We start from the raw sequence: 21,463 nt of genomic DNA on the forward strand, positions 1-21,463 counted from the left end.
TGCCGGAGATACATTCACAGCCTACAACAAGCTTAGCCCTAATCCGACCCTTAAGCTGCCCTGGCAATTTCCACCACTATTTTCTGCGCAGAAACCCCCCGCTTGAGCATGTCCAATCCATCTTGTAACTTCTCAAGGCCACCCTCGATGACATATGGATCAGGTTTAGCTTGGAATTTCCCCAATTCCAGAGCCTTTGTTATATAATTTCCCCAAACTGCGTCTCCGATGTTGGTATCAACAAGTCCTGGGACGAGACCCATGACTGACAATTGGGACCAGTCAGCAAAATCGCTTTCTCACTTCGGCATTGACTTGGGATAATTGAGTGAACATACCAAACTCAACCTTCACATTTCCGGTCTCGCTCGGTGTAAACCACCGGACAGTTGGGAGTGTTCCACCCCCAATCTGTTGAAGGATCTCTGTACATATTTCCCGGACATCGTCACTTCCGATACAATCAAATACCAGATCTCCTGGTTGTAAGATAGCCGTAATCTTTTTGATGACCTCCGGGTCATCGTGCTCAAAGACATGTTGAGCCCCAAGGCTTTTTACATACGCCTGATTCCTCGAACTAGCTGTAGTAACGACATTGAAGCCAGCTGCAATGGCTAGTCTTGATATTGAACTTTATCAGTTTCTTCCAGTCCATCGCTACTCTCTACACAACATGCAGAATAAAGGAGCGAATCTATGCTTACTGGATAGCACAAGAGCCAACCGATGAACTTCCACCCCAAATAAGGATTTTATGCAAGGTAGATTGTGGATTTAATGCTGGGAAAGGCATCTTGAGGACAGAAAACAAGCCCGTTGCAGCAGTGGAGACCGCAAGGGGGAGCACCGCGGCGTTGACTAAAGGTACAGAATCTGGAAGATGGCAAACCAACAGTTCTAGGCACGTCGCGTACAGCTGAAATGCGGCGTTTGTTGCTTTCTTGGTGACAAGACCATCGCAGTGCCCCGTGACACGTTGGCCGACCTTGAATCGGGTCACACCCGAGCCAAGTGCAACGACTGTACCAGATACATCCTCTCCTAGAATGAAGGGATACGGCAGCTCTATAACCGGAGACTCCTGAGTCTAATAGTTCGGATAATGCATAAGTTCAATCCGTGAAATGTGAGTTCAGAAATAGACGAATGGGGCACACTAACTATCACGTCGACCGGATTGATGGCTGTATAAGCGACCTGTATAACGACTTCATTTTCGGCAGGGTTTGGTATAGGCCCTGGCCCAACTTCTAGGGGCCTCGCTCCTTTTTCCTTAACCCATGCGGCTCTGTTTCCAATGATTTGGGACATGGTGTGTCAATATAAATAGAAGCAGCGTGTGGTATCAGAAGAGTAAACAACAATAGAAATTGATAGGCACTTACAGAGCACAAACATGTAAATTATGCTTACACCCGGAATTTTTATACCCTTGTCGCAGTGTGGTGTTATAATTCTAATTTGTAATGACTTTTACACACGACACGGAACTCCATGTCTGTTGCTGATCAACACATTATATATCGGAATCTTTACATAGCGGAAAGAAGGGTGCCAAGAGAATTTCAAAGCTTCTCTTATTGAGTATTAGTTTCCTAGATGAACTTTTTCTTACAAATACGCGAATATGTAATTATATGCTATTAATAACCATGTCTCCCCCTTTCATTGTGATCCCCGGATACTGTGCTGGTCTCAAAAATCCCAGCGTTTCAGCTGACAGAACGTAGCCCCCAACAGCTCCGAAATTTCTCAGCACAGTCTGACACCACTCATATCTGGGATCCTGGCAGATGTCATAAAATTGCTGTGCTGCCCAAAGCGGAACCATCACAATTTGAAAGCCGTAGCCACCCCTGAGATTTGCCGTAGATTGGCAGATTTTGGTCGCGTAATAATCACCAGCCTTTTGCACATTTCCTCTTGATATACTATGGATGCCCTTGTAATTACCGGGAAATGCATCGGGGTTGAGCCGATTTTGATGCTTTTCTCTGGACACATAAAGTTGGAGCATTGTCGTATGGACAACAAGCTGACCGAACCAGTACATGAGCAAGTTTTGAGCCACATATGTATCCCTGAAGGAGATGACTTGTGGAAACATGGAGTACAGGTGCGACTTGTCCGCATCAAGATATGGGTGTCCTTTTCGGTCAAGTGGTCCGCAATCATAGAGGCCAACGGGCTCTTGCTTTTCGAATTCAACATACCACTCCGTGAGCCGCAGATAGATTGCATGCCAACATCTGAGGAGATCATCAATGCCGGGCAGATCAACTCGTCCCGACTGGGTTAGTGAGAGCATGTTATCAGAGGCCTCTATGAGACCGGGTATGCACACTAGAGCGTCGAGAAGGATATCATGAGGAGTGTCGGACAAATTTTGCCATTCTGGGCGAGCCAGAAATAACATTTTTCGACTCCCGTATGCGTCCCATAACTGCGTTTCCGTATAAGTGCTCTGAAAATAAAACTTATCTACCGGTTGGGCTAGACTCACTGCAGTGTTTCGCACGCGGTTAAACAGACTCATATCAAGGGGAGTATCTTTTGTAGGCGGGCCTCGAAGCTGTAGAATTCGGCATGCACCTTTTACATGGAACATCCAGCCTTGAAGACGCCCATAGGTACTGTGAAAGAGCTAGTCCGTGTTAGCCATCAAGAAGGAACGTTATACTAGGGAGAATAACCCTATACCTCATACATGGCCATCGTCATGGTCATTGTAAGCACGCCTTCATTGGCCGATTTCAGCGAATCAAGTGACATGGACCTCAACCTCAGCAGTGCCTCATTATAAAACCGTTGGCTTTCATGCAGGTGCACGTAGCCTTGGTGCAAATCTCCAATATATGCAAGGCAAAGCGCGGAAAGAGCGGTATCAAGCACCTCCCATCGGCCTAGTAAATTCGGTAGACTCCGCACCCAAGAAGACGGAGTAATAAAATTGCGGTGGCTAGTCATTGAAGCCGGCAAATAACGTTCTAGAAAATAGGACAGCACCTGCATCCTATTCTCTGGGGCTGTATTGATATAAGACTGGGGTGACGTTCCTGGTACCTGGACGGTACCACCACTCCTTCCATCGACTGTGCCGTTGTCATCTTCCTGCACGATTGTGCTTTTCACATTTTCTTTGCCTTTGGTACGCCTCAATCTAACTTTATTGGCCCCTTCCCCGGAAATTCGAGTAGGAACTACAAGGACAAATGAATCGGAGGCATATCCGCCACACTGTAGCCCGGCCTTCTGACATCGGTGACAATCTGGTTTGGCTCGGTCACACTAGATGGCCAATATGGAAAGTCAGCTACGCACTGCCATTTCTCTCTTTATCCGAAACTAAAAATAAGCTGACCTTTATTTTCCGACGTTGGCAGGTGAGGCAAGGCCGACCAACCAACGCCTTTTTGCTAGCAGATATGTTTGGCATGTTAGCTGCGTTCAGGCCCTCAATTGACCGGCTGTCTCCAACATAACGCCGCGAATCTACTAATCGAAGCGGCCGATGTATTGGGGGAATCCCATCAGGCCCCAGATCTGTCGGTTCCGAATCTTGGAGCTTCCTGTTCCATCCAGGTGTGGCTCCGGACATGTAGACACTGGTTTGTTATTTATCGATGTTGGCTGCTTGACCGTTGTCTGTCAGCCCCACCACCTCACTACATTGGGCAGAAATTTCCGAGTAATTTAGGCTATCATAGGCTATGGCTTCCTTAAAAGCTGCTTTTATAGGGCCGACTAACCTCTTTTAGCTGCAGGATTGCTTATTTTGGTGAGGAGATCAATCCGGTGGCATCCGATAGGTGGTAGTGTATGATCCGTGCAAAGGGTAACCCTAACAAGATATTCGAATCGCGCATAGAATCCTTGGTGATCGAGCAAATGGCCGATAAATCTCGGAGCGCATTGTACCTGCCAGATCTTCCTGAGAAGTGATTTACGAACGACCTCTAAAATTAGCGGAACGGCCTCATTTCAGGTTAGGTTAGGTATCGTTATATGATCTACATTAAAAAAAGGAGCCACATGAGCGTAGCGTTCAATGTCTCCGACTATAACATGAACAGGAAGCACAGCAGATTGTGAAAATTTTTTTACATTACGCGTATCTTCAATTGCTAACAAGCACGTAATTTGAAAACAAATATTGCTTCTTACTGTCGACGAAAATGACCGACACCTCCGGCTTTCTCAACTCAATCAGAATATAATTATAAACGAAGAAAACACAATATCTAATAGTACATGAGAGCAGATCTTCCCTATGCAGCTTGAAGATCACAACTTCTCCAGATTTTCCTACGACAATCTAGCCTATCATCATGGACGCATTACCTTTGACATGAGTAGGGAGTTTCCCCATGGGAATAGCCAATGTACATAGAAATGCAGTACCAGAGAATGCAATTGCCACTATAAATGCAGCCTTGATCCCAACCATATACGCCCCCAATACCCCGGGAAGTAAATCCGGCGGGAACACTTTTTGAAGATCTGATGCCCCTGTCATAATCACCAGGAATGGATTCACTGTCGGCGAGGTCTTGGGTAGAGTTGCGAGCAATCGATTAACAAAAGCGGACTGTGCTGCTGAGGTGCTGAATGCACCTCCTAGTGTCTGGAAAACTGCATAAGGTTAAAGTTAGTAAATCTATTACAGAAGGATGCGAAAGGTATAAAGACTCACACAGGAGGTTTGCGGTGACTGCTGAAAGATCCTTAGCATCTGCGCCAGCCTGAGCAATACTCAAGCCATGCATCATGGCAAAAGCCATAGAACATCCGACGAAGAATTGATACCCAACCCACTTTGACGTCAAAGTGCCGATGTCGAGGGTGTATATCAAGCCAATTGCAACAGTGGAGAGCATTGAGCCAACAAACATGACTTGTTGAGCGCGACCCGTCACAGTTACAACAATTCCCCCGGCGAGGGCAAATACTGCAGCTGCAAGAACAAGGGGTAGATTGTTGACGCCTGATTTGATCGCACTCGCACCAAGAATACTCTGAAAATAGATAGGAAGGTAGTACAGAAGAGCAATATAGCTTCCCATAAAGAAAAACTGATAAGGTGCTGTTGTTGACAGTGATCTCTGCGTATATAGCCTCGGGAGCATCATTGCATACTCTCCAAGCCAGATCTCCCATCCGACAAGAGTAATAACAATGAGCCCAAAGCCGACGAGAAGGCCGATAACAACGCTGCTGTTCCATGGATGAGAATTACCGCCATATTGAAGAGCAAGAATAAAGCAAGTTATTCCTCCCATGGCTAAAGCAACCCCAACAGGGTCTATGTGTAATAGTTTCTTGGTCCAGGCAATTTCAGGAGGTGTAGCGGCGGCTGGAAGATAGAAGAAGAAGAAAATAACGAGAACAGCGAGACCCCCAATCGGCAGATTGATATAGAAACACCACCGCCAGGTGACGCGATCAGTAAATGCTCCACCAATCAAGGGCCCAAGGACGGCAGCAACAGCGTATGTCATACCAACTATACCCAGCATCATGGGTCGCCTCGCAGGAGGGACAGTGAAGGATATGATACTTGTTCCACCAACAGAGAGGCCGGCACCACCCAAGCCAGCTATGGCGCGCCCAACGATCAATGCTTTGGAATTAGGTGCCACTCCGCATAGCAGACTCCCGAGCTCGAAAATAAGCATGGAAATCAAAAAGCTCCACTTGAGATTGTAGTATTTGTATATCTTGCCGGCAGATGTCTGAGCTGCACCAAAAGTCATGAAGTAGGCAGCTGCGTACCACGACACATCGTTGAGACCATGGAACTCATCCGTTATCTTAGGAATAGCTGTGCCAACAATGGTCTAAGTTCGATATGTTAATAATTATCTTACACTAGAGAGCAGACCTAGTTCATACCTGATCCAGGGCAATAAGGAAGACAGAAATAATAGACGCCCCTGCCAAAAGCCCTAATTTCAACCCTTGTGGATACTCGTCGTCGGCTATGGTTTGTCGTTCTGTACTATTGTTGTGACTTGAAATATTGGCATCAGGTGAGTCTTGTTTAATGTCTTGATATGAATCTTTTTCGACATTAAGCATTGTCGTATCCTTGCTTGAGGTAACCATTATACTCGTGCCAGGAGGTCGAAGTGAGGTACTGTTGTCAATAGTGTCTCGGTCGCTGAGGAGTTACTCGTTGAGAGCAAGGCTTGCTCTTTATAATTTCGTCAACAAACCGAACGATAGTGCTTGCCCTAAAGATTGAAAATAAATGAGCGCACTAGTATAAGGGGACAGACAACTAACACCGCATTCAACGGATTTCCGGGAGGCAAATCCTTTGGTATTGAACGGAAATCCGCTCTAAATGTTTATACTACCTAGGCTACTGAATAGTATGAAAACTCATAGACCTCATATACTAAACTACTTATTTATGTCTCGTGGGTCGCCTTGGAGTGGAGGCTATCATATCTATGCGTCCATATACCAATGGTACAACGGAACTCCGATGGTTGGTTGTTAGAAAGGAGTAGAATAGATTTGGCACCGAAGAAAGTCGATGACAAAATCGAACGGCATATCATATAGCTATTTCTTGAATTATTTGATTCCCTCTACCTAGGTATGTAGAATTTGGTCCGTCCATATACCTAATTACAAATTAAATTGGCGTTGAACGGATTTCGCTTCAAGAATCCGACGGCGTCCAGGAGCCAGGCACTACCTAAAACTGAAATCATGACTAAACCGTGACGAGAGTAGTTATAAATGTATACTAGGAGAGAAATGCCAGCTAGAGGAAATATCTGCTGGAATTTGCTTTACTAGATGCCCATAGATAGCGGGAAAACTGTAACCCTAACTCTCCAATCCATATGTCTGTAACAAGTAAATCCTAACTACTAGTATCGTTACAGATTAGATACAATTTATAGTGTGACATAGTTAATTAAGAATTCAAGTGCTCTCAAAGAACTGGAGTGTCGCCAAACTCATACCCTTTGGGGAATCTATCAATGTTGTTAGAAAATATCCCGTAAATAAGATGTCTCGAGCTCGAGACAAACAGGCATCGTAGAGATTAGTACATACCCTTCGGGATATCTGCTACCTTGAAACTTGGTTGCGTAGATAATGCTTGACAGAGCTTTCTCCTCCTCGGGGGTCAACTTAATGTTTTGAGTAGCAAAGTTCTCTTCTAGGTACTTGATCGTTCTTGTACCAGGGATGACGAGAACGTCTTCGCCACGACTCAATACCCAGGCCATGGCCAACTGACCAGTAGTACATCCTTTATTTTTTGCAACTTGCTCGAATTTTGTGATCATTCTCAAGATCTTGGGGAAGTTTTCTTTCGAGAAGCGTGGAAGAGCGGCCAGGAAACGATCTTTGGCATGGATCTCTTCCACTGTCTTGTAACCACCGCTTAGAACTCCACGACCCATGGGACTGTAGGCCACAATCGCAACACCGAGTTCTCGGGCTGTTTGGAGCAATCCGACTTCCTCGTCTTCAATCTCAATTGCAATCGGACTGTACTCTATCTGGACAGCTGCTATAGGATGGACGGCATGTGCACGACGTAGAGTCGCAGCGGATACCTCGCTGAGGCCGATGTGACGAATCTTGCCTTGCCTAATATATGTAAGTCCAAACAATTTTATTGTTAGGTTATATGCATAGGAAACTGTACTGTTTCAGCTCGACCATAGCCTCCACAGTCTTTTCGATGGGGGTCTTTCCATCGACTCGATGGCAGTAATACAGATCAATGTAGTCTGTGTTCAATCTCTTCAAGCTTCTCTCACACGCTTGCTTGATATATTCCGGGTCAGAGTGCAAGGACTGTTCGTACGTCGCCGGGTTGAATTTAATGCCAAACTTCGTTGCCAGGAAGATATCTTTGCGTTTGTCTGGATTTTGCTTCACCCAGAGACCAACTGCGTCTTCTGAGTCGGCATACATATCGGCCGTATCCCAAAAGCGCTCGCCAATGGCATGCGCATGATCCAGCAAGGTACTTCGCACTTCGTCACTTGGGGCGGGACCATAGATGCCTCCTATGCTCATAAGACCGAAACCAATTGCTGGAATAGACGGGCCGTTTCTGCCAAGGGTGCGCATTAAGGGTGCCATGACTGCTGCAAGGAAATACAGAGGAAAAGTGAACTAGAAAAAAAATCAGGGCAGTATAAAAAACGAAGATGTCAAGAGGATGTCTGTTTTGATTTGAAGTAGAGGAATGCCTCCTTATATAGTTTGAGATCGGCAATTGATAATTACTAAACAACAGATAGATTCTTGAAACTGGGAGAGCTATACCATCACTTTTACAGAATAATCCAATCAGAAACGGCTAGCATTTCGATCTGGATCCTCCGATGAGGCAAAAGCCCATATCCGGACATACTCTCCACTTACAGCCAATCAACTCCTCAAAAAGACGAACGAGCCAATCAGAGCCACCGAAATACAAGCAGCCGAGGCCAACCATTTCCTAATCGAGTAATATGGCTATAGCCAAGCAAGATACCCTTGAGAGACTCAGCGGAGGTCATAGGAGGAAGTTGGTTTTATGGGTTAAACTTTTAAAGAAATATATAATGTCAGTAAACAGCATACACACAGGGATCCTGTACTCGAAAAATTAGGTAGTCATCATAAAATATCCGGCTATGAGATGATTCTTCTGTAACTAGGTAGCTAATAGTGCAAGCACGTTATAATTTATGAGTATCATTGACACATGCAAGGCATCAAACTCCTTACCAGGTGCGAATGAGCCAACTTTATGATCAAGACAGCACACCTCTGCTCCACCAAGAGTGGCGAGATAGAATATCTCTTCCCTTGTGAGCTCCTTGTCTTTACCGTCGGTCATGCGCTGTCTAGCGTTGCTAGTAATGATGGCTTGTCTCATGGCTTCCAAGATACTGCTGCTGAATCCACCTCCGGAATCTGTGCCCAAGCCAACCTTAATACCGAGATCCAGGTACTGCTTGACTGGGGCTGCTCCCCATTCTCCAGCAGTTGTGTTACTAACTGGGCAGTGAGCAATACCAACATTGCACGCCTTCATACGCCCAATCTCATACTCATTTGGATATATGCAGTGAGCCAAAATGCATCGATCGTTGAAGAGACCATAGTGTTCGTATAGATCTGCCTCATTATTGAACTCTGGAAACAACTGCATTGTTGGCTCAACTTCCTGCCTCGCCTCGTCAAAGTGCGTTTGAATCATGAGCTCTGGGTCGCGCTTCGCAATCTGACCTAGTCCCGCGAGTAACTCCCCATCACAGCTCTTTCGGTCCCTACCGGAGTGCGTCATCCGGACCAGGATCGAAACATTCAACGGTCAGCTCATGGAGCCTGCAGCTAATATGTACCGTCACTATCTAGCGGCCAGTGTCGATGCCCTATCTTTCTGTTAGGGCCTCGAACTTCTCCTTTGCTTAGTATGGTAGACTCTTCTCGTCGTCCTGGTGTTCATCTAGATTCTAATCCATAAGACATTGAGATAACATTCATAGATATCCCCACATATTGTTATCAAGTATATTGAGCCGCATACTTTATCCGGTCCACTAGGCACGAAGCTGTCGATAGGGATGGCCATATCAGTACGTAGAAGATGGATATAGGCGCTCCTGACCACTTTCAGGGTCAACTGGTCTATATTGGCGTTTCTTATATCAGTATTATGCAACATCGACATCTACTTATCAATCATCAAAGTCCAGTAGTCTATCAGTCCATCTTCGCGACGGCCTGGACCGCCCAACAGCCAAATATGCCAAATATCGGATGGCGCCGATTCAAAATAAGAACAGTCGCGATAAGGACTACACCAGGATCGGCATCGATACCGAGATACAAGGTCTCGAATGGCTGAATATTGATAAGAGATCATGCGCGAGCCAGCCTGAATAGCGGCATGCATTGATAAATGGCTCTACTAATTCCTACAAACGACATCCACTACACCGCAACTTCATCACCATTTCCCCTATTGTCCTTTTGAATCATGTCAGTCCGCGCCTCTCTAGATCGAAAAGACGCAATTGCGCAGAAGAAATCCGCAGACCAAACTGCCGACCCTGAAAAAAGCGTATACGAGACAAGAGCTCCAGAGAATTATGGCTTCGCGGATCGTGTGGATAATCTCTCGAACGTCGAAGCGTCCAATGGGTGGTTCAGCAAGGTCACTCGCTTTGCAAGCAAATTCCACGCTGAAGAAAGAGGTATCGGACGTGTTGATGAGGCCGATCGTGTACAGCAGGGCTTAGTAGATGCCTTTGCTTTGTGGGCCTCAGCCAATATCACGTATGTGCTCCATCATGATTCCTTTTGCGGTTGATTGCATACTTACGTTTGGACAGTCCGGCAACATTTGCTACAGGCGCATTAGGATCAGTTTTTGGCCTTGGGTTCTGGGACTCTGTCGCCGTCATTGTGCTTGTCAATTTCGTTTTCTCGTGGGTGGTTAGATTTTTCGGGTGCTTAGGAGCAATCACTGGGTTGCGGACAGTCTCCATTGGACGTTTTTCGTTCGGCATCTGGGGCACACGCATCCTTGTCATCCTTAACCTGTGTGGTATGGTCGGGTGGTCGGCAGTCAACAGTATCGCAGGTGCGCAAGTTTTACACGAGCTCTCTGACGGAAATTGTCCGCTTTGGGCTGGCAATCTCATCATCGGGGTTATCACAGCAGTTATTTGTTTCTTTGGATACTTTGCAGTCTATTTGTTTGAGAGATTCTGCTGGATTCCACAGCTAATTGTGTTTATCTTTCTCGCCGAATACGGTGCACGCCACTTCGATGCATCAGCTGCACCCATGGGCAGTGGTTCTGCAGAAGCAGCAGACGTCATGTTATTTATTGCTGTCACGTATGGGGTTGTCATCGGCTGGGCCGGATTGTCCCCCGATTACAACGTGCGCAGGCCGGCAAATATCAATAAGATGAAGCTCGCCGTAACCATCTGGGCCGGTAACTTTATAGGGACTATCATCCCCGAGATTCTGGGTGCTGCGTTCATGACCGCTGTCGCGGCCGACCCTGCATTTGCTGCCGCCTATGACACTAGAGGTTATGGTGGACTTTGGGGGGAGGCTCTGAGGCCGCTCCACGGTTTCGGAAAGTTCCTCTTGGTGTTGCTCGCTCTTAGTATTGTGGGCTGCAACTTGACGAACAATTATAGTCTGGCTTTTGCCTGCCAGAATTTCCACCCAATCAGGCTCAAGTTCCCGCGATGGCTGTGGACTGCTGTCGGTTCGGCTGTTATTATTGCCATCGCTATTGTAGGCGAAGATTCGTTTGATGAAGTTCTGAAATCCTTTTTATCCGTGATTGGCTATTATGGGACGCGTTTACCTGCATCATTTCTATTGAGCACTTCATGTTCCGGAAGGGAAAGTACCCTTTGGATGATTGGAACAACATGAAAGTCCTTCCATATGGCTTCGCAGGAGTTGCGTTCATCATAATGGCATTCGTGGGCGCAGTCTTATCCATGGATCAAACGTGGTATGTCGGAGTGGTAGCAAAGTCCGTGAAGCCAAATGGAGCCGAGCTTGGCTGGATATTCAGCGGATCGTTTGGTGCTTTAGCATTCGTATTCACGAGGTGTCTCGAGAAGAAGTACACTGGAAGGTGATGTTTAAGATTGAAGTTTGAGCTTGCAGTCACGTGTGGACTCGTGCAACATTCGATCAGTAATCAAATGGCGTCATTTATTTAGGACTTTATTCCAGCTTTCTTATCTTCTCTTTCTTCTTCGCAGATTCTCTTGTATGCTAGAGATTATCCTAAAGAAAGACTACTACACGGAATCCACCATTATGTCTGCAGACACACAGTTAGTATCTATCCATCAGTCAGGTACGAATGATGGATGGCACGGTCTTATCAAGTCCGGCGGGGAATTTGAGCCGGAAGCGGGGAGATATCATCTTTATATCGGTAGGACTCACCAACATCTACTTTTTTGATAAGATGATCTGATTATTATTAGGCCTATTCTGTCCCTTTGCACATCGGGTCAACCTCGTCCGCCACATTAAGGGATTACAGTCCGCAATTGACGTATCCGTAGTCCGCCCATATCCCAAAGGCGACTCCAAGGGCTGGCCAGGATGGAAATTCCCCGCAAATGACCAAGAATACGAGGGTTCGACGGTCGACAAGCTCTTTGGAAGTGAATATCTACATGAGGTATACTTCAAGGATGACAAGGACTACAAAGGAAGATACTCTGTCCCTGTAATTTGGGATAAGAAGACCAATAGAATAGTAAACAATGTATGCACATTCCCGACTATTGTTGGCGATATCAATTGACAACGTAACAGGAAAGCGCAGAAATACTGAGATGGTTGCCAACGGCATTCAATGGCACCTCGGCCATCTCCTCAGAGCTAGCTACAATTGATCTCTACCCCGAACACCTGCGTAAAGAGATCGATTTATTTTCTGAGTGGATTCAACGTGACGTGAATACTGGTGTCTACAAGGTCGGCTTTGCTACTACTCAAGAAGACTACGATAAGGCTGTGATCCCCGTCTTTGGTGCTCTGAATCTACTCGAGAAGATCATCTACGAAAAAGGTGGACCCTATGTGCTGGGTGAGCATCTTACAGAACTTGATATACGACTTTATGCTACTTTGATCCGGTTTGATGCGATCTACGTCCAGCACTTCAAGTGTAACCTTGGGACTATACGTCATGACTATCCTGTACTCAATGCATGGTTGACACATCTATATGGGAAAGTCCCTGGATTCAAGGAGACCACGGATTTTAAACACATCAAAGAGAATGTGAGTCATTTGTTTTTGCTTTAGTTTGATCCTTCGTTCCCCAAGAGATGAATGCTAAACATAGCTATGCAGTACACGAAAAGCCATGGTCAAATCAATCCTCTGGCTATCACACCGCGCGGCCCTTTCCCCAATGTCGAGGACTATGTGCCACAGAAGCCGACTAGTTACGGAAAAGTAAAGTTGCCGGAGGTCTTGGACTACGAGAAGAAACTGGAAAATGAGGTATTCGGAGGAAATTAGTATGACAACTCAAGTTTCGGAGGTATAGATACTTCGATGTTGGACATAGTTATCATTCACATCGAGTTTCGTCTACGTAGTCAACCCTAACTATGCATCGTAAATTTATCCATGACATTGTTACATAAAATTAATCACCTCCAGATTTATTCAGACAAACACCTATTCACTAATATACACGTTCAGACAATCAAGATTTCATTTCCTTTGACACGGATGGCCGCGTAGGCAGACCAGCGATCTTGTAGATCGCATCGATCGCCTCCATCTGCGCAATACTCTCTTCACCTGAAATCCAGTAAGGCACATGCTTGCCTCGAACCTTTTCGGTAAACGCTTCGAGCTGATAACGATATGTGCTCCAGTAAGCCTTTCCACCTTTTCCGCCGGTGGTCCAAGACTCACCCCAGCAAGGACCGCCTTTGTACTGTTTCTTATACTCTGTCTTACCGGTGGTCTTATCGGTGATGGAAATGTAATGGTACAGATGTGGCATCATGGCATTATAATAGTAAATAATTGCCTTGTCGGTCTCGACCTCGATGGATGGGAATTCCCAGACGCGTGGGACGATTTTCTTGATTACCCACTGTCGAGCCATGTCCGTATAGATACGGCTTTGGATCAAATGTCCATCTTTGGGGTCCTCGAAAAGTATCAGGGAATGCATTGCTTCGTCGACCCGTTTATCCTGGGCATAGGGTCTAGCGACGGCCGATTGAACCTCTTTGAGCTTGGCTCCATGGACGGCAAAACGGGTGAAAGACAGGGCATAAGTCATATCCATCGAAGAACCGCCTATTACATCATGGTGTTAGCGTCACAAATCCTTTCAACAGCGATCAAAATGCGATTTACACTCACCAGAGAGTTCAAACTGCCATCTGATATCACCGTCTGGGACACCTGGACTAGCTGTCATGATAGCACTGGTCCGCAGAATGCGACCATATCTGCCAGAATCGAGGATCTCTCGGAACAAATGGGCGGAGGGATGGAATTGCCAATGGAACTAAGACAATACTGAATTAGCAACAATCTATTGCCAAACAGCAGAGCATAACATACCGCTTCTTCGCATACTAAGCCCTTCACTTTGGCCAACTCAACCAACTTACGAGCTTCTTCGGCGTTAGAGGTAAATGGCTTTTCACAAAGTACGTGCTTGCCAGCCCTCAGTGCTTTGCTGGCCCATTCATAGTGCAGTCCGTTAGGAGTGGAAATGTACACGAAGTCAATCTCAGGGTCGTCTATGAGGTCCTGGTATGAGCCATAAGCTTTCTTAAAGTTATATTTCTGAGCGGCCTGCTTGGCTGTTTCAAGGTCGCGAGAGGCAATTCCATAGAGAATCACGTCCGGATGAGTTTCAGCGGGATGTATGACTTAATTAATCATTGTTAGCTGTCTGCACTCTACTTTGTCATGCTCTAAAAAGAGAGGTCAGTGAACCTACTTGCAGCAGGATTGATTTGAGCTGTTGAGATGACGCCCAATTTCAGGCCCATTGGGGACTTTGTCGGGGTTGGATGAAGGTAGGAGGCGACATATTGCTGGGCGAATGTATAGGCTTGGAGGACGAGAGCCATGATTATTAGTCTCGGGATATTCCTATTGGAAATCGAGCAGAGAATTGATTATTCGAGTATATCGAGACAATGTTGTTGAGGTCAGCTCGCAATATTTTTATGTCGTCCTTGCTGTCGCCATGACGCCATAGCAGCGTCAACGTTATGTTACCAGCTAGGGCTTAACCCTGAGTATTCCAGCAAGATTCGGGCAGAATTACTAGATAGTTCAATATTCTCTATTCTTCTTTTACCTGCTAGAATTCGTTCTGCCCGATCGGGAGCTAGGGTTTGGGAGATCCCGTGTCTCGTGGTTTCCATCTGAGATATAAGGGTTAGGGTTATAAATACAATCATCCATCACGATCTGCGATGCACATGCACTCCTTCGACTTGCGGGATTTGCTCGGAATTCTTGAAACTGGACTACGAAATTATAGTTACGCTTGGGCTATGCAAGTCCACGGATCTACGTGGTGAGTTGCGTTAGATAAGGCAATCTAGCCGAGACAGGGCCGTGTCAAACCTAAGCGAAGACGATAGAGCTCTGGTAGTAGCTGAAGTATCAACCATGACTGGATTGATTTCATGTGATGGTGGATGGTGATACATTCAAAGGGGTTATATCCCGAAACCGGATCTCATACAATTGAATACATACCTAATAAACAAAAAGACTTGGTATATATCTAGCTCCCAACCTCTGAATAGCATTAGAAGATAATATTCTGCTTCTTTTTGAGCATGAATTTAATTGAAGTTGTGCACAGTCCTCGGCGCTGTCACAGGAATTCTCGCGGGAAAGCCGAGTCTGAGATAGGAAACATCTCAAAGCTTTAACAAATCCAATCGGACGAAAAGGCCCCGCAGCTCCATTCCACGTGGTTATCTGTTTTGCACAGTGCCGAACTCTAAGTTAAAGATCTGGATTCAAGTACCGAGTGTATCAGATTCAAGTACGTAACTCGTATTCTTGACACGCAACGGAGAATTTCCTCCTTTAGGCTGCACGCAGGCCGTGCCGAGTGTCACCCTTGTCAGGGATCTGGAGCAATGCTGAATATATGGACTGCGTAAGTTAAGTTATCGACCTGCACGGCTTATCAAGCAGCTAATGTCATTGAGCATGTGTCCGGGATTCGTCGATTGGCATGACTCGGTTCCACACAGACCCCTCTTTCGAGTCAGAGAGCTAGTATATTTCCGTGAGTAAAGCGCAAGCCAATTTCTCCGGGAATACATTCTCCGTATGTGTATACAAGAGAGGCTCTTTTTGTTTTCATGCAGTCTCACCTGACGACTCACCGGAGTCAACGCCATCGCATACCGCCACGTTTTTGTGTATGCCTCTCCGTTGACATGTGCGACCACGGAATTGCTTGTGAAACTCGTGGCAAACAAACTTTGCAATCAGGCACGCTAATAGCGACACTAAACTGCTAGGCATTCTGCATTGGGTAGGGGAATGTCTCAATTCGGCTGGCCGACTAACGAAGATACCGCTACAGCCAAGAGTCTGCTGTGTGTATCCAGTCGAATCGCTGCACAATCCCCATGCTCCGCTCGGGATTGCATCTTTTTCTCTATTCGGTTTACTTCGTCTTTTCCCACGTGGTGATTCACTTCTCAAACACACCCCCAAATCCTGCTGGATCCAATTCTGCGCGGCCACTGATTCGTCTCCATTGCCGGATTTCCGTTGGCTTCTAACTCTCTCCCTCCATGACTTACATCTTAGTGAGATCTTCCTCCTATCTCTCCACTTTCTATTACATTGGGGAATGTGTGCGCCTCCTGCAGCCTCGTGTGCACTTGCTTTTGAAGATCGTTCAGCCATGGGGTTTGCTCGTTGCTTTTTTCCATTTTCCTCCTTCCTGCCTTTGGTGTTCGGGATTCTAGCTTAATACCTAGATACGTTCTAATCGGACATTCTTCGCTTCTCGCAATTTATTCTTCTCACGTCCCGGCCTTATTCTTCGCTGACTGAACTCGTTGGGGGCTACTTTGCTGTATTTCGCCTGGTGGATACTTACACAGCAATACGTACTTTGGTGTCACGCAAGCTCTTACCACCTACAGGTTCTGATTGAAGCGATCTACCGTGACCGACAATTGCAGCGTTTGTCCTTGATCTCTGCCTGCAATCGGGCTGTTCGAACTGCAGTCGACCAGGAAGAAGTTGCATTACTCTTGGGTGGTATCGGACTCACTTCACATACACATGGTGGCTCCAATTGACAATCCGCCCAAAATGTCGGATTCAGCAAGGAAGCCCACGTCGCGAATGTTGCGCACGACAGATGAAGATCGGCCATTCACTAGAGTATATTTTCAATTGAGGAAATGCGACTGAGAACGAGACAATGCTAACATGTTTAAACTCCTCAGGACTTCAAGGACCTTTTCTCAACTCTCATGGTCAGCCTTGAGCTTGGTCCGCGTCGAGTGCGCTTCTCCAAGATTGACTTTACCTTCACCGTGGAAGAAGCCCTGAACAATCTCAGCTCTCTGCGATTTACGCAATCTGCCCGCATGCCCGATCCTCAAGACCCCAGTCGCATCATCACGACGACGTCCACGACCACGTTCACAATGGCAAAGGAGATGGCAAAATCCATATTCAAGGACTTCATACATGCACGGTTCCTGGAACCTCTAAACGCCACTTTTACGAGTCTCAGCAAAAGTACTGTCTGCACACTGACGGCAAAGGGAATTGCTGTGCTGCACCGTTTCTGCAACCGAAACGGTATTGCAGCGCCACATGTGATGAGAGTGCTGCAATCTCCGCGGAACAAGATGACACTCCTTATTCTTGAACGCCACTTAACAACAGATAAGCTGTTGGTCGACCGGGCGACTATCGAAGTCATATTTCGTCGTTTTGCTGGCGCCCAGGCTCCCGGTGCAAGCAATGGCTTGCCAGCCTGGGATGATCGTACCGATTACCCGAATGGTCTGGTGGGCGTTGAAGGTATACAGGATATGCGGGTGAGTGGTAAGAAGTACCAATATGCCTTTTCTGGCAAGTCAGCCATCAATTGGCTTATGGACTGCTGCACTACTATCGACGAACGCGAAACGTATCAGGTTTGTGAGCAATTCATTGAACACGGTTTGATCGTTAGCATCGTCGAGGACAAATCATATATTGAAGAAAACGGTGCGAGTGCACTCAGCTTTCAACCCACACGGCAAGCCATCTATACGCTTACGCCGCGCGCCATGAAAGTTTGCGGTTGGGCTGTATCTGATAGGCTATCAGATGAGAGCATAAACAGAAAGAGGGAGAGCAAGGCGAATGATGGATCCTCAGTTTCATCCAATTCAGCCACCGGACCTACTGCTAGTGGTGATGTTTCAAATAAGGCACGTTTGACGTATATACTGAATGATCCATCACTACGTCTTCTATTCCGTGAATTTCTTGCAGCGTCTTTCTGCGAGGAGAACCTGGCTTTTTATCTTGATGTGACGGAATATCTTGACAACTACAAGCAATCCAAGACGTCAGGTGAACTGAAAGATTACCATAAGGTGCAGGATTATATTGCTGGTGCATTTGGTAAGTCCCAATTCTCACTTGGAGTATACATTGAGAGCAACGCTAAATAAATTACATCTATAGGCCTGTACAACTCTTTTCTTGCCCCGGGATCCCCTTGTGAATTAAACATTGATCACGCCCTCCGGAATCGGTTGTCTGCAGAAATGACCCGGCTCTGCGGAGACGAGCAGACGGTAGCTCGTAATCTGGAAGAAGTCGTCAATCATTGTCAACTTGCGCAGACATCCATTTTCAAGCTCATGGCTAGTGTAAGTGTGTATAGCTCTGGCCTATACTTCGTGAGCTAATCGTTATTCCACAGGACTCCGTTCCCAAGTTCTGCCGTCAACCCAGATATGCAGTTATTCTTCAGGAGCATGACTTTGAATCTGTTGCTGGAAACCCAAGCCGTCCTGCGTCTCCAGTCAGTACACCAATGAAGTCAGCAGACCGGTAGCATATATGCACAGGTCCTGCTATCCATCTAACGCAATTGTATTTGTTCTTTTCTCTTCTAGCGAGTTTGCGATTGTTTGCTATGACTTTTTGACGCATGATATAAGCATGATGGGTTAATTTTTTGATTCCCTCTCTTCTCAAGAGAATTATCTGTTGCATGGTGGTTCTTTTTTTTGATTTGAGTTCATATTCTTGTTTTTATAGATATTGCCGATGGCTTGAGCTTACTGTGGGCGGTTTTTTTTGCGTGTTCTTTGTACAGATAGAGACATATTTGCATATTAGACTAATTAATGAGAAGACTTTGGATATTTATACAATTTTCTGTATCCTGGACTGCTCAGGTAAAAGAAGCAGTGCACTGGAAATGATTCTTGTATTTTCTAACTTATCATTACATACAGCATTTAGTATCGACGCACTTCCTGTTCAAAAAGTCTAGACTACCTCCCAAACGAAGAAACCCCAAATAGAAATGATCCACAAAGCATTAAATGAATCATGAATTATAATTAGCTGCCTTTTGCATTTGCTCCTTCAGCGGTCCTTGAAACCTTTCCTTGCCTCTGACAAACCAGTCAATGAGCAAAAGAATGGCCATGAAACCATATACTGGACCAGAATAATTCATGTTTTCAGCCGTGACTGGGAGTATTGTCGGAAAGGGAGAAAAGATGATAATAAATGTACCGAATACGATGGCGTAAATATTTACCATCAAACCAATTCGTGGACCCATTGTCCACGGACCCCATTGAATCGGAGTCCCAGTCTTGTCAAACCGTCGAATAACGAGCAAAACGATGGGAATCAGATATGAGGTATACAGAGAGCAGGTGGTGAGCGCAAGTATTGCGTTGAGAGCTGTGGTGGAACCGATGTTAATCAAGGAGAGGAGCACGACAACCATGCAGACAAGTCCGATGGAGCGGAATGGGACATGAAAACGGCTGTCGATATGAGCAAAGAACTTGGAAAAAGGTAGTCCTCCGTCACGAGCAAAGGCCCATGTCAATCGCGATACCGAAGCAACGACGCCAATACTTGACATCAAACCAATGGCTGTGATGCCGCATTGCATGGCTGTCGCGGCTTTTGCCGACTTTGTGGCCTGGTAAAACACGGCGATACTGGGGAAGCCAGATGCAGAGTCCAATGCGGCTTTCACATCACCGATAAAAAAGAGTAGAATGAGGACGAAACCGAAAGCTAGCACACCGTTGATAAGCATGGACTGTATGATAATCCGTGGCACAACCCTCGCAGGGTTGCGGACCTCTTCACTCATATGAACGGCACCATCGAAACCTGCAGGAAGACATTAGAATATTGGGCCAAGTCAGATGATCAGAGATTGCTCACCGAGGAAACAGTATGTCACAGTCAGCATGCCAATGCACCAAGAGATGCCACTGTTTTCCCATCCACCATTACTCATGACTGTTTTGAATACAAAGTCCGGTGTGCTTCTCGGTGCTAGCAGGATCAATGGTACCGAAAGGACGATGAAGAGTACCACGTGAAAGATTCCTCCAAACAACTGGAGAAGGGGCAGAAGCTGGATACCCCAGACATTTACTGCAAAAGAGAAAGCTGTGAAGGCCCACATAAGCAAGGTAGACTGCCATTGAGTCGCATCGTAGTCCGGATAGTTGAGAATGATCAAGCCCTGGACCTGTTTTGACACAAGCAGGAAAATACTAGTTGTTGATGACTGCCATGCAAAGATTGTAGCCCAGCCTTGCATCCAGGTGATGAAAGATCGAATTTTAGCTGGCGCAAACAGTGCAGTCCAGTGATACTGGGCACCCGCAATGGGGCAGATTGATGCCATCTCGGCCAGCGAGAGAGCCATCGCTAATGTTCCACTCAGAGATAACAGAAGTCCCCAAACCAACGCGGATGGACCCCCGTTCAGCAAGGATGTAGCGAACGTACTTGCAAGACTTTCCCATGATGCGAGCAACGTTACGGAAAGGGCTAGGATGGAGAGCGAATCGAATTTTCGCTACACATCTTATCAGTGATGTTCTTTAGATTATCTAAGACCGTCGCTCATGCGACTAGCGGAAAAAAAGGTACTCACATCAAGACTTCGTCTCCCACTCGATCCTGTAGAATGCCCATACGATGGCCCGACATCCTTTCGTGAAGTTGGTGGTCGCGTTGAAGACCCCTCCTCGATCGTGATATTTCTTTTTATATCGAAAGGACCTAGTTCGATATCATCCCTTCTATCCATCTTTATGTTCTTTGTATGGCGCGTGAAGTTATACACGGTGGATGGATATCTCTATCTTGATCGGTATGCCGTGAGTAAAGAACGTCGTTTATTCAACAATGGCAATCCAATTCAACATGGTGGTCTTTTGGGGTTATTCATTCCCACCACGTATAGAAGTTCCGAAAATCTCGTTGAGTCAAGCGAGTGCTCGTGGTATACGGTACTGTGGAATAATTGGTCGCAACGTTGCAGATCGGTTCTTCGAAAGAAGTCGAAAGAGGAATTTGTACGGACGTTGTTGATAGACTATATCGAAAGGCACTACGAAGGAGGCAAAAACCACGCCATTCAATTCTTGTAATTATTACTGATTGTGCTACAGAAGATGCACATGGCGAAAGAGAACGCAAGACCAAAGCGCAGGCACAATCGCCGCCGAATCACCGGGAAGATAAGAAAAGACACCATGGCGTCTGGCAGGGATATAAGTGTATTCGAAATTGTGGGCCACAGGAGACTGGACATTTAGTGATCACAGATCAGACGAATCAAAGCGTGTAGCGAGCTAGAGTCTGGTATTATTATCTATCTGTTTCCTGATGGGGTCCACGTATA

The 21,463-nt window shown here is 46.2% G+C and overlaps 9 protein-coding genes across 9 annotated transcripts; 2 read left to right on the plus strand and 7 right to left on the minus strand.

The window, feature by feature from the left end:
* Window positions 1-50: 50 nt before the first annotated feature.
* Window positions 51-1,314, minus strand: TSTA_079520 (alcohol dehydrogenase, putative; the record flags this gene model as incomplete). The annotated part of the gene is made up of 4 exons (XM_002341943.1): window positions 51-265; window positions 339-622; window positions 708-1,090; window positions 1,165-1,314. The coding sequence occupies 4 exons, from the start codon at window positions 1,312-1,314 to the stop codon at window positions 51-53; spliced, it is 1,032 nt and encodes a 343-aa protein (XP_002341984.1).
* Window positions 1,315-1,556: 242 nt separating this feature from the next.
* Window positions 1,557-3,492, minus strand: TSTA_079530 (uncharacterized protein). The gene is made up of 4 exons (XM_002341944.1): window positions 3,365-3,492; window positions 2,704-3,291; window positions 2,507-2,647; window positions 1,557-2,446 (listed from the first exon to the last, which is right to left on the minus strand). Exons 1-4 carry the CDS (start codon window positions 3,437-3,439, stop codon window positions 1,637-1,639), a joined length of 1,614 nt encoding a protein of 537 aa, XP_002341985.1. The 5' UTR covers window positions 3,440-3,492; the 3' UTR covers window positions 1,557-1,636.
* A 751-nt stretch (window positions 3,493-4,243) lies between these two features.
* On the minus strand, window positions 4,244-6,163 carry TSTA_079540 (efflux pump antibiotic resistance protein, putative). The gene is made up of 3 exons (XM_002341945.1): window positions 5,896-6,163; window positions 4,697-5,840; window positions 4,244-4,635 (listed from the first exon to the last, which is right to left on the minus strand). Exons 1-3 carry the CDS (start codon window positions 6,106-6,108, stop codon window positions 4,319-4,321), a joined length of 1,674 nt encoding a protein of 557 aa, XP_002341986.1. The 5' UTR covers window positions 6,109-6,163; the 3' UTR covers window positions 4,244-4,318.
* Window positions 6,164-6,952: 789 nt separating this feature from the next.
* TSTA_079550 (aldo-keto reductase (AKR13), putative) lies at window positions 6,953-8,191 on the minus strand (the record flags this gene model as incomplete). Its single annotated transcript, XM_002341946.1, has 3 exons — window positions 7,679-8,191; window positions 7,078-7,620; window positions 6,953-6,995 (listed from the first exon to the last, which is right to left on the minus strand). Exons 1-3 carry the CDS (start codon window positions 8,119-8,121, stop codon window positions 6,953-6,955), a joined length of 1,029 nt encoding a protein of 342 aa, XP_002341987.1. The 5' UTR covers window positions 8,122-8,191.
* A 367-nt stretch (window positions 8,192-8,558) lies between these two features.
* Window positions 8,559-9,476, minus strand: TSTA_079560 (guanine deaminase, putative; the record flags this gene model as incomplete). Its single annotated transcript, XM_002341947.1, has 3 exons — window positions 8,755-9,476; window positions 8,608-8,618; window positions 8,559-8,570 (listed from the first exon to the last, which is right to left on the minus strand). The coding sequence occupies exons 1-3, from the start codon at window positions 9,314-9,316 to the stop codon at window positions 8,559-8,561; spliced, it is 585 nt and encodes a 194-aa protein (XP_002341988.1). The 5' UTR covers window positions 9,317-9,476.
* A 536-nt stretch (window positions 9,477-10,012) lies between these two features.
* On the plus strand, window positions 10,013-13,407 carry TSTA_079570 (cell wall organization protein/glutathione transferase (Gto3), putative; the record flags this gene model as incomplete). Its single annotated transcript, XM_002341948.1, has 7 exons — window positions 10,013-10,311; window positions 10,368-11,289; window positions 11,400-11,641; window positions 11,772-11,950; window positions 12,003-12,289; window positions 12,340-12,810; window positions 12,883-13,407. 7 exons carry the CDS (start codon window positions 10,013-10,015, stop codon window positions 13,051-13,053), a joined length of 2,571 nt encoding a protein of 856 aa, XP_002341989.1. The 3' UTR covers window positions 13,054-13,407.
* Window positions 12,879-14,743, minus strand: TSTA_079580 (NAD binding Rossmann fold oxidoreductase, putative). Its single transcript, XM_002341949.1, has 4 exons — window positions 14,507-14,743; window positions 14,122-14,435; window positions 13,918-14,065; window positions 12,879-13,851 (listed from the first exon to the last, which is right to left on the minus strand). Exons 1-4 carry the CDS (start codon window positions 14,637-14,639, stop codon window positions 13,244-13,246), a joined length of 1,203 nt encoding a protein of 400 aa, XP_002341990.1. The 5' UTR covers window positions 14,640-14,743; the 3' UTR covers window positions 12,879-13,243.
* A 2,126-nt stretch (window positions 14,744-16,869) lies between these two features.
* Window positions 16,870-18,818, plus strand: TSTA_079590 (developmental regulator flbA, putative; the record flags this gene model as incomplete). Its single annotated transcript, XM_002341950.1, has 4 exons — window positions 16,870-16,941; window positions 17,007-18,183; window positions 18,247-18,434; window positions 18,488-18,818. The coding sequence occupies 4 exons, from the start codon at window positions 16,870-16,872 to the stop codon at window positions 18,620-18,622; spliced, it is 1,572 nt and encodes a 523-aa protein (XP_002341991.1). The 3' UTR covers window positions 18,623-18,818.
* Window positions 18,819-19,123: 305 nt separating this feature from the next.
* On the minus strand, window positions 19,124-20,479 carry TSTA_079600 (amino acid permease, putative; the record flags this gene model as incomplete). Its single annotated transcript, XM_002341951.1, has 2 exons — window positions 19,124-19,932; window positions 19,987-20,479. The coding sequence occupies 2 exons, from the start codon at window positions 20,477-20,479 to the stop codon at window positions 19,124-19,126; spliced, it is 1,302 nt and encodes a 433-aa protein (XP_002341992.1).
* Window positions 20,480-21,463: the final 984 nt, after the last annotated feature.

Source organism: Talaromyces stipitatus, genomic scaffold (genome assembly GCF_000003125.1).
Source record: "Talaromyces stipitatus ATCC 10500 scf_1105507295523 genomic scaffold, whole genome shotgun sequence".
Taxonomy (NCBI): domain Eukaryota; kingdom Fungi; phylum Ascomycota; class Eurotiomycetes; order Eurotiales; family Trichocomaceae; genus Talaromyces; species Talaromyces stipitatus.